Source organism: Aethalodelphis obliquidens, unplaced genomic scaffold (assembly GCF_003676395.1).
Source record: "Aethalodelphis obliquidens isolate GAN/ISIS:26980383/991018 unplaced genomic scaffold, ASM367639v1 scaffold4, whole genome shotgun sequence".
NCBI classification, from domain to species: Eukaryota; Metazoa; Chordata; class Mammalia; order Artiodactyla; family Delphinidae; genus Aethalodelphis; species Aethalodelphis obliquidens.
The window spans coordinates 22429039-22440965 of NW_020837948.1; the positions used below are offsets into that span (position 1 = coordinate 22429039).

General features: G+C 40.9%; 1 protein-coding gene across 2 annotated transcripts in view; it reads right to left on the reverse strand.

Annotated features, from left to right (window-relative positions):
• Positions 1-5251: 5251 nt before the first annotated feature.
• Positions 5252-11927, reverse strand: part of ARL14EPL (ARF like GTPase 14 effector protein like) — a 25182-nt gene continuing 18506 nt past the window's right edge. For both annotated transcript variants that reach the window (XM_027099732.1, XM_027099729.1), the window contains one exon: positions 5252-9093. In XM_027099732.1, coding sequence (XP_026955533.1) covers positions 8871-9093 — 223 coding nt within the window. In that variant the 3' untranslated portion in view covers positions 5252-8870. The remainder of the gene's footprint in view (positions 9094-11927) is intronic.

Below are 11927 nucleotides of genomic sequence, written 5' to 3' on the forward strand. Positions count from 1 at the left end.
ATTCTTACTGGACAAACTGATCAAGATTATTACTCAATGACTGCCTCAGGTACTTGAAGACAATTATGATGGTGATGATGATGGTAGAGGTGGTCATGGTGATGGGAAGAAGAAGGAAAGGAAAAGTTTTTGTCTGATAGACTCTTGAATTTTACTTGAACAAGGGTTCAGGATATTTGTCAGGTGGGACTGAAAAAATAAAAATGATAGCCAAACATCTTAATGAAAAGAATTTATGTTACTATCTAGGAAACCCAGAGGACCTTTCATAACCATGCCCACTCTACTTTCACATTCCCCTCAACATGTGATCCATGATGTCACTCACCTTCAACCAATGTGCTTTTATCCAGCATCTTCTTTGTGCCAAGCTCTGTGCTAAGGATCTGGTGTCCAAAAAACACAGTCCTCCCCAAAAGGAAGTTACTAACTAATGTGAGGTCTGAAAAAGGACAATACAAAGCAAAAAAGTGCCATGATTGATGTGAGCACAAGGCAGGGTAGATGCTCTGAATACACAATGATAGCCACCATTTATCAAGCTATGCTTACTGTGTGCCCGGCATTGTTTTAAATGTTTTGCAAGCATTGTTTCATTAAATCCCACAACAATCCTGTCGGGAGGTCCACTCTCACAGAAAAGAAAACTCACAGCGAGAGTCTGAGTGGCTTTCCCACGGTGACTCAATGAGTGGTGGGTAGAGCCATGATTTGGACCCCATGTGCTAACTCAAGACCTAGAACTCCTAACCACCGTCCTGCTGAGGGATGGAGAATGACTGAATCTAACAAGGAGTGCGTGATTCGGCTGAAGACAGAAACTCTGTAATGAAAGAATAGCAAAGAGGCCACAAAAGAGACTGGGAAAAAACACTCAGAGAGGAAGGAGGGGAAAGAAACAAGGGTAGAAATGATTTCAAAAAGCAGAGCACGGTCAGCAGAGTCAAAAAGCAAGAGAAGGTCAACCAAAATAAAGATGTAAAGGTCCTTGGGCTTTAACCACGGTGCGGTCCTTGGGGATCTTGGCAAGGGAAGTTTTGGTTGACTAGGGGGTAGGTGGAGCTGATCACAGTGAGTTGAGAAATAAGTAAATAAGTGACAGAAATGGACACAGTGAATGTTGAATATTATTTCTAGAAGCTTGGCTGTTCGGAAAAGAGGAGGGGTCAGTAGACACAGGTTTAAAGAGAGATCTTTCTACAATAGGCTTTGCTTTGGTTTTTCTAAGAAGGGAGCATGGGTAGTTCATGGCTGTTGAGTTGACTTGCCTCGCTTCTCTTCCACCTTCTTTGTAGCAGCCCCTGATTTTATTTGGGCTAATCCCCTTCTCCCACTCTATGCTCTCTTGGTGGGACTGCTAATCTGGGAGGGTTTTGACCTACTGTAGGACCGTTCAGTACTTTCCCAGGGACTGATTGACACCAGGACAAAAAATGGTTAGAGTTGATTCACCCCCACAGTGATGAGGAGTCTGGCTCCTGGTTAAGAAACCTACATATGACTTTTGAGGCCTGACCATGGGCCATTACAAGAGCTCTCCCTGGACACCTCATGGGAAGGCTGCCCTCCCCACACTGGTGCACAGCCAGGACACTGTAATCTCTGAGGGGTGTTGCAGTCAAGGATTCGGGCCTCTCAGACATAAGCTTTGCACATTTGCATTCATCAATCCTTGGTGTCTTTATCTGAGGCCTTGGGCAGACCTCTGCTGAGCCCTTCTTATCGGGAAGAGGAGGGAATTCTGAAGACATCTTTCCCCTCTCTGACTCAATACCCAGTACTCATCCATTCCTAGTCCTCACCCCCTGGCCTCCCCATCCCAGGGTCCATAAAACTGCAGGAGCATTTTGTTCAGGGCTTGTCAACAGTAAGATGCCCGCCATGACGGCACTGATCTACCTGACCCTCCACCATGGGGAAAAAGGAACGGGGTTGGGGGTGGTGGTGCATCGTTTGGTTTTAGCCTCTTACTTATACAATCACAGTAAGTGATTAAAGACTTAACTCTTTCCTTTTTGGCTCTTTGCTTTAATCGGCTGCTGTGACACCTGACAACTCAGCTGTTTCTCCCAGCTCGGCTAAGCTCCCGACAACTGGTCCTGAGGACACTGTCCACCGTGCATTGCTCCCCGCTCCACAGCTGTCCTGGCACCTGCTTTTCCCGAGGTGAGCTCTTGTACATTTCCTTATATGGGGTGAGCCCTTTTTTGGCTAAATTAGCCAGAACTGTTCGCAGTTGAAAAACCTTAGCTGACATAAGCATGTCTGTATGCTGATCATGAAAAGCCAACAACGACTAAGAGTGCAGAGATATAGAAAAGAAAGAGGAGAAATAACAACGATGAATAGAGTGGGGCTCCTGAAGAATCAGGGGAAAAGGGATCCAGTGGTCATTCCAACCGCCTGGTCCTCGACAGGAGAGAAACTTGTTTCACTGAACCTAGAGACACGGAGGCAAGAAAAGGATAGAGATTTGTCTGAAGACTTGGGGCAGGGGAGATAATCAGGATGTCAAAGTTATTTGTGTTGGGTAACCTCTATCATTTCTAAGAAAGAGGAAACATTGCTGAGAGGATGAAGAGGTGCTGAGTTTAAAAGGCTAAAGGTGGGGAAAGTTGGGGGGGGTGGGATGAACTGGGAGATTGGGATTGACATATATACACTAATATGTATAAAATAGATGACTAATAAGAACCTGCTGTATAAAAAATAAGTAAAATTCAAAACTTCAAAATAAATAAAAGGCTAAAGGTTACAAGGTTGCCGTGGCGAACAGCTGAGGAGCTCATTTGACCAAAGGAGGCATTGCCATGGGAACAGGCAACAGCATCAGTCTGCTTAACTAGTACCTTCATCACAGAAAGCTTGAGAAAGAGACATAAAGGAATTACACATTTTATCTGAAATATTTTCTAAACTTGATGTTTTGGCTAAAATGTAGCCTTTGTTTTCAGTTATAACTCTAAAGAAAAAAAAACACCAGCATAAAAATGTACTTATGAAACTTGAAAGATTGTCAAGCATTTAGAAGCATTAAATTTGCAATAAACTTTGGTGGGAAAACCAAAATCTATTTCAATAGGGGTGTCTCGGTTTTGTTCTCTAAAACTTAAAGTACATATGAATGGCCAGCTGAGGGAGCCAAAACCATGCATATAATTTTTCTATAAAGCTTTTAGGAAAGTGGATTATTAAAAACTGCCAATGCAAGTGAACCTCATCTTCCAAGAATGTATGCAAAAATTACAGAAATCATATAATTTAATGCTACTCTGATGCCAAGTACATTAGAGAAAATTTCAAAGCTACAAGGGGATTCTGAATCTCAAGTAGTTCAAAAAAGAAGCGTTCCTCCCACCCTCCCTCTCTGTTTCTCTCTCCTCTCTCTGGGGCTGGTTTGTAGTGACTCCCCAAAGCTAGGTCATTTGTATTCTATTTCAGTGGAAACCTTCTGTGAGTTGTATCAACGCTTGTTCAGCTCCTGCTGCAGGGAGCATACTTGTTACAGGTGTGTTGACAAGAAACAGGACAAGAAGCTCTGGCTCAGACCTCTTAAGTCAGGCTTCAGGTATAACTTAGGAAAGAGAAGGGATGGATTTCTCGAGGAAGTCTGCTAAAAAAAATTGCTGCCACTACATAGAAGTGTCTTTCCATTTTCTGCATGATACCTGTGTTAGGGTATCTTGTTTATGAGCAAGAAAATCCAGTTCTGACTAACTTAGTGGGGAAAGGAATTTATTGAAAGGATGCTGGTTTGTACTATCCTTTGAATAGTTTATAACTAAAATTTGGGGAAATATTTTATAATGAAAAATGATAAGAGTTTATTTTGAACAAACTTATGTTCACAAATTTGAAAATTTAGATTAAATGGATAATTCCTAAAAAAAATAAAACTCTCCAAAATTGACATTAGGATAGAACAAAATAGAATATAACTGTTTTTACAAATGCATGTATTATTAAACAGTTGTATTATTAAACACTTTCTTATAAAAACCAACCAACCAACCAACCTCAGACCCAAATGGCTTCACTGGCAAGTTCCAGCAAATATTTAAGGAATATCTGGAAACCAAAGTCATCTGAAACAAAGCCTTCCAGAGAAGAAAAAAGAGATAGTAATCCACAACTCCTTTTGTGAGACGAGTATTACCTCGATATCAAAGACCACAAGGGATTCCACTTCCGGAAAGATGAGGTAGATGTGATAGGGACAGAGTAAAGGGACAAATTAGGTAATTAAGTAGTTAATCCCCCTAGGGGATTGTAAGTAAAGAAACGAGTATGGGAAACCCCTGTAAGTTAATGATCACTCAGGAAAGCAGATCTGCTTAACCACAAAACCAAGCAGGTCTGCTTAGCAACAAAACCATCCAACAGAAGCATCAGACATGCTCCCAAACAATAAAACAATGGTGGCATGAGAATCACATCCTGCCCAGTGAGCTCAGTAAGTTAATGACCCCTAGGACATGCTCTCTGCACACATAAAAAACAATAATTTATTGAAAGGTGATATTTCAAAGTGAAAGACTCTCATTGTACTGAAACCTAAAATAATTTTTCCATAGTGCCATGGCAGTCCTGGCTTGATGATGTAAGGAGAAGAAAACTCCCCTGCCCAACCTGGAGGAGGACTTGGTGGTGGAAGCATGACATCTACTCAAGAATGAGGAAGGTGGCCTTTTCCCTCTCCCTACTGTTCCTTTGATTATAAAACTGTAGCCCACTAAGTTCTCGGGGTGCGGCACCCTCGCACCCACCCACTTTTGAGCCTCACAAGTGTCCCTATTCTAATAAATCAGTTCTTGTTTACCACTTTGCCTCTTGCTGAATTCTTTCTGCCCTGAGACTGGAGCTCCTTGGAGCGCCCCCCAGAACGCCACCTAGTGCTATCAGACATACTTTTTTCCATTTCTTTCGGTAAGTATAGGTTAAAAGGCTAGACATGATTAATAAAACATACACAAGATGACTCTGAAAAATAGAGAGAGGAAGGCGGACAGGATAGGGACCTTGGATACGAGGAATGACACAGTTTAAGTAGCCTGGGTTTTCTTTCTACTTTATGTATCCTAGGTTTAAAAAAATTTTTTTCTTACCCATTGTATCCTTGGCACCTAGTAAAGTAGCTGGCAGATAGGAGGTGCTTGATGAATGAATGAACGAATGAATGGTCACTAAGTAGTATATCTGTTAAGCATTCAGGGCCATTGAATTCACTATCAAAGGAAAAACAAAGGCAGTCTCTGATCTCTTTGAATTTATTATATCTGACATAAGCATCGGCCAATTTTAAAAGAACCATACAAAGTGAGGAGGGAAATTCTTCTGAAACTACAAACTACAAACACAAAATAAACTACCTGTTAGACATGAATAGTGATGATAAGAGAGTCATATCCCTTGCACAGAGTGAAAAACAATTATTATGGTAAAAGCAGAATTTCAGGAAATCTGTGAATATGAAAAAGAATATTCCAAATCTAGGATTAAAATATAGATTATGAAAAAGAAACAAAGTATGAAAACTGCTTTGGCTCGATAATATATTTGGAGTACTGTTCGAACTAACCTGAAAATTGTAGTCTGCGGTTATAGACACCACAGAGAATGAAGGAAAAAGAAACAGTAGAAGGTGAAAAAGCAAGATGTAGGGATATTCTTTTAATCATTTTATACCAGATATAAGCTAGTGTAAAGCACTCAATGCCTAGCATATACTGAGTGTCCATAAATACTAGACAATCAAGAAATCCACACATCAATGGCACCTGCTAGCAGAGCCACTTTGCTGTGGGGGCACTGGTGGCAGTGTAGCCCATGTGAAAGGCACCCCTGGACATGTGCAGCCAATAGCCTGCATAGCCAAACACTGCAGTCCTGCTCACATAAGTGTTTACGTTTCTGAGGCATTATAGAACTGCAATCCATGATAGCCACAAAATATCCAAGTTGGCAGTGTTCACTTTCCAGGAAAAGCAAATAAATATATAAAGGAGAGCTTAAATGATTTCTCTATGAGTTAGCATCCCAAGGTTCATACCTGTAATGGATCCAGGATACTGTATTGGGGGGTGGGCGGGAGGTGCCTAAGGATTGTCTCAGAGGCTGTATGGATTCTTTCTCTTACAAATTAGACTCAGATAAAGTATTCTGCAAATTGATGTGAAACGGCATTCCACTTGTAAATCCTTGTGTAAAGGATTACTGAGTGACTTGTTTAAATCCTTCAGTAAATAACAGTTTATATTTAAACAACCTTCTGTGAAATAGCTTTCCTTGCAATTTCTATACATATTCATGAAGACACACTGTCAACATTGAAAGAAAGCCACACAGAAAGAGAAAAAAATCTGATTACACTAAGACAATTTCCTTAATGTAATCAGATAGTACAACTATCTGATTACAAGTACAACTTGCTAATCTGAATTTAGTTCAAATAACTGAAGAGCTTTGTTCACTTTGTGATAGAACTAGACACTTACAAAATAAGTTTCTGAAAATTCACATAAACTTATTTTTGCAAGAATCATTTTAGTGCAGGAGGCTTTTTAAAAATGAATTGAATTGGCAGTAGATCAAGATGAAATACACTGATTTATAAAAAAAGGACTTCATCAAAGGTTTTACTAGGCTTCCATAAAAGCAGTATGAGGTGTCTGCTTAATAAATATGTGAATTTATTTTATTTTTTGCTTTACTTGGAAAACTTACCAACGTAATTTGCCAACACATGTTTTAAATGAGATCATTTTAAATCAGATCCTCTCATCTAATGTTTAAGACTGTAGGAGGAGACAAAAGGGAAATACACTTTAATGTCAATTTGCCTGATTATTTTTTAATATGAAAATAAGACAGCTATGATAAGGCAGTGTTTCTCAAACTTACCTGATCATGAGACCTACTTGGGGGTGCTTGTTTTAAAGTATGGATTACCAGGCCTCATCCCTAGAGGTTCTGACTCCTGAAGTTTGGGATGCGGTTCAGGAATGCATATTATTAAAAGCACCTGGATGAGCTTTACAATCAGGCCAATTAGGGACATACTTGGTGTCATGGAAAGAACACTGACCTAGTCTTAGGGTTCAAAACACCGAGGTTGCCAGGGCTTCTGCTTGTCCTTAACCGAGTCATTTTAATCTCACTGGGTCCAAATTTCCTCAGTTGTAAAACAAACAAACAACAACAACAACAACAAGACTGTTTTTAGTTCTATAAACCCCATGAAGACCAGGACCAGCTGAGTTTTACTCACAGCTCCATCCCCGAGCCTGGCACAGAACAGCCTCTTGGTTATTATTTGTTGACAAGTCACTAGTTAGACAACCTGGAAGATTCCTTTTCAACTTTAAAATTATATGATTCTAAAATAAATAAGTGAAGAAACAATTCACTTGGTCAGTCATTTACAAAACAACAATTATTCTCAAAACAAAACATAATATAAACCAAAAAAGGCCCCTACTCCTTTGGACGGGTCTCAGGGCTGCGCACTCCTCATGAGCACTTCAAAGGATCTGACTTGGGTATTTGATTTCTTCCTCCCAGGGCTGTGATGGTTAAAGGTAGTGAATTGGAAACATGTAGCACAAAGTTGAGTCTGGAAAACTCAGTAAATTCTGTGAAAAACAGAGTCAGTTCTCCTGCTGCACATACAGGAATAGTGCCATCACAGCATACCTTGCAGGATTTTTGCTACTTTAGTCCCAAAACATACGGTCAAGTAACAAGTCTAGAATTATCAGGAACCTTCCCCGGCATGCGGATTGTGCAGTAATAAGTGCTTTTGAAACTGATTGGGCAGGAAAAATAAACTCTGAAAACTAACATTTCAAGTCCCCACACCAGTGGCATCAACATCACCTGGGAAATAAAATTCTTGACCCCTGCCCCAGACCTAATCAGAAACTCTGTGGGTGGGGCAGAAAAATATACCATACAACCAGTCTTCCAGGTGATTCTGATGTACACTGAAGGATGAGAACCACTGAGTTAGGGTAAACAGGACTCATAAAAACAAATTCAAAGAAGGCTGAGTGGAAGTTTTTATAAACCTCCTACAATGTATCAGAATTGAAAAAGACCACATCATGTATCTAGTCAACTAGGTATCAAGGCTCTCAATTAGCCAACACACAACAATGTGCTTTCATATAATAACTTAAGTTTCCTCCTTTTAAAAAAATATTCTGAAATACTGATCCTGAAATAAAAAACAATGTAAACCACTGGCTTTTAGGATATTCAAGTCCTAATGTTTCCATTTCATAAATAAAATACAAGTTTTTAATAAAAATATTGCCAAGTATTACATTGCATTTTAATATTATTAAAATATCAATAATAAAAAAATGAGACTGTGGGTATGCAATAAAAAAATGAGACTTGGTATGCTAAGTCACAAGGTTTTGTTTTTTTCAAGCCAAATAACAATTCTGATTTAGAACTAGTGATGTGTAAGATTCTAAGGGTAACTAGCTATTATAAATGTATGATTCTATGTTCTATGTCAAGACAAGCTCCCAGCTACAGAATTCTGAAGATCTTCAGACTCCATTTCCTAAGATACCAGCAAAGAGGAAAGGGATTTTTAATCTGAGAGCAAAGTAGTGATGGAGGTGTCGGTGCTGATATCCATCTATGGGCACTCTCTTGGGTTACAAGGAGAGGAATTTGAGAGGAGGTCACAGCAGGAAGGTTAGAGAAGGATGGCCCATTCCATACTGTTCTATGGCTTCACAGAACATGAGTCTTAAGTACATTTTTAAAAACATTTTCCCCCAGCCCTAAAATTCACCCAAGAGAAAGAGGTTGCCTTAAAGGTAAAGAAGAAACCGATCAGACCACGAGGGCAGCTCCTAGTCGGGAACGTTGAAGGGCAGCGCGCTGATGACCTCCCCAGACTCAGTGACGATGGCATCGTACACCCAGCGGCGGTTGCAGCGGCATTCAGGGCCACACTTGTTGGAGTTACACTTGGGGCAGGGGTAGAAGCAGCCCAGGCAGTTCTTCTCCAGGCAATCGCACAGGTCAGCATCGTTGCAGATGAGCCTGCCGCTTTTGTCATACTTCTTCATAACTCTGCAAAGGAAAAGAATGACACTAACAGGACAGTGCAGTTTTCCTCAACACTGAGAATAGATTCTTGTGTAGCAATCTTCCCAGGTAGGCTCCCTTTACTCTGAGGAAGCAGCACCCTAAAGATGGTCCAGCAACACTTCAGAATGCTATAAGGCAACATGTCCTGGGAAATTCAGTCAATATGCACCAATTACCAAGGCAGTCAGGGCTGTCACCTAGAGTAAGGCTTCGTTTTTTCCAGCATGCTGGGGAATGTAATATCCCACCTAAGCAAATTTTGAGGAATAGCTGATTAAAGGTTATTAAAATTTCCTTCTACAAGTTTTTACTTAAAAATATAACCATCCTTGATGGAATTTCCCCCAATAAATTACATCCATTTTTCCTTTCTTAAGAAAAAGCACTATATACAGCTGAAACTAACACAACATTGTAAATCAACTATACTTCAATTAAAAAAAAAAGAGAGAAAAGAAGAAGCACTACAGTGAATACAGTCACATTTTGAATGACTCAAGAGAAGCATTGGAATTGTCCGTTACTATACCAACATCATTAAAAACAAAAACAAGCAAACTGAAAATTCCTCTGCTAACAGTCTTCTCATACCACTGCTTCTGTCCCTTTCTGATTCTGTTTTTTTTACCCAGTGTGGGGGGCAGAAGGTGTCATAAACTCTGAGGGACAGCAGGAAGTTCTGTACCAGTGAGTACACCGTGCTTTGTGCCCCGACACTGCCCCTGTTGGCCTCTACAAGTCCAGGAAGCGAAAGGCTTTCACCAGGATTCTGCCACCTTCTCAAAATCAAACCATCTTGAAATAAATCCTTCAGTACTGAGCTGCTTGAAACCCTGAGAACGACAAAAGTACCTGTGTAGAGCCTGTATCCATTAGGACCAGTTGAAGTCAGAAAAGGCTGTGAAGTTATGACCTTCTGCACCCTTGGCCCCCAAGCAGGCATAACACCTCCTTCCCTTCCTGTTAGGTAATGCTATTCCATCTTCTTCCCTCTCCCAATAAAGCGGGGAAGGTTAAGGATCATTATGCAGACTTGCCTGATTATCTTACTCTAGCAGGACAGCCTTTCCGATGAGGATTGACATTTGAAGCACTTCATCTGAAGCATGAGAGCTCCTTCACCCACCAGGAAATGCAGGTGTCAACAGACAAGGAGGTGTGAAATCTACTATGGGAATGGGGAGTCATGCAGCCAACAGAGAGCCTAGGTCAGACTCTGTCCTTCTCCCTGTGCCTTCATCCAAATACTCCCTGTCTTTACTCAGACATCAAGACACAAATCTTACAGTTTCCTGCCCATCTGATGCTATACTCTATATAGTTCTGAGCTATCATAGGTACACAAAGTGTACAAAACATACACGCAGAGATAAAGAATAAAACACACTTCCACATATCCCAGCTTAATAAAGAGGTTTCACGCCTTTGACAACCTCTTCACGCTCCATCCGTTGTATCCCTCCACTCAGCCAAAAGGAACCACACCTTGATATCATAAAAGTCATCTCCTTGTTTTACTTTTCATTATGCCATATGTGTATGTATCTCCAAGCGCACCGCATTTTCCCTTCTGTAATTTGCTTTTTTAATTCGACATCATGATTTGAGATTCATCCATGGTGGCACATGTAGCTGTTTTCAGATATTTTCACATCTATATGTACTCCACAGTACAAATATACCAGCTACTTAATTTTTCCATTATGGGTGGGCATTTGGATTATTACTACTTTATTTTCTTTGCTATTGCAGGGATGCTATGAATTTCTTGAACATGTCTCCTATTGTACATGTATGAGTTTTTGCAGGATATACACCCAGGAGTGAATATGTTAGGTCATAAGGTACATAGGTAATGCCAAGCTGTTTTAAAACAGGGCTTCCCTGGTGGCGCAGTGGTTGAGCGTCCGCCTGCCGATTCAGGGGACACGGGTTTGTGCCCCAGTCCAGGAAGATCCCACATGCCACGGAGCGGCTGGGCCCATGAGCCATGGCCACTGAGCCTGCGCCTCCGGAGCCTATGCTCCACAACAGGAGAGGCCCCAACAGTGAGAGGCCCGTGTACCGGAAAAAAAAAAAAAAAAAAAGAGGCTGTACTATTTTACACCTAATTCATGTCCCATAGCTTCATGAACAGTGATATCATAAGACTGAACTCTTTGCCCATCTGGTTGGGGGGGGCACTTCCCCATACTGTACCAATGACTAAGGTTTAGTATCCTGAGTGTTCACTAGCCTTTTCTTCTATGAAATGCCTGTTCATTGTTGGGTTCGTTTTTCTCTTAGGATGTTTATCTTTTTCTTATTGATTCATATATATTTTAGATACTGATCTTTTAGATCATAAATAACTTCTCCCACCTTGTGATTTGTCTCTCCTTATTTTTAGAATGTCTTTTAAAGGGCATAAAGTCTTAATTTTAATGAGGTCAAATATATCAACCTTTTCCTTGATGGTCTGCTTAATTTATGCCTCTGGTGTGCTAGCAACAATTGAATTTATGATACTTCTGTGCCCATCTGATACTGGAATTCATTCCCATGGTTATATTATTTCTCCTTCTAATGCACATCTTTCTTACTTTTAATCATCTCTCCTACTACAGCCATTACTCTAGTGCAAGGACTTCTGAAGCCTGTTTTTAAAAAACTGACGCCTATGGCTGGGCTTCCCTGGTGGCGCAGTGGTTGAGTCCACCTGCCGATGCAGGGGACACAGGTTCGTGCCCCGGTCCGGGAAGATCCCACATGCCGCGGAGCGGCTGGGCCCGTGAGCCATGGCCGCTGAGCCTGCGCGTCCGGAGCCTGTGCTCCGC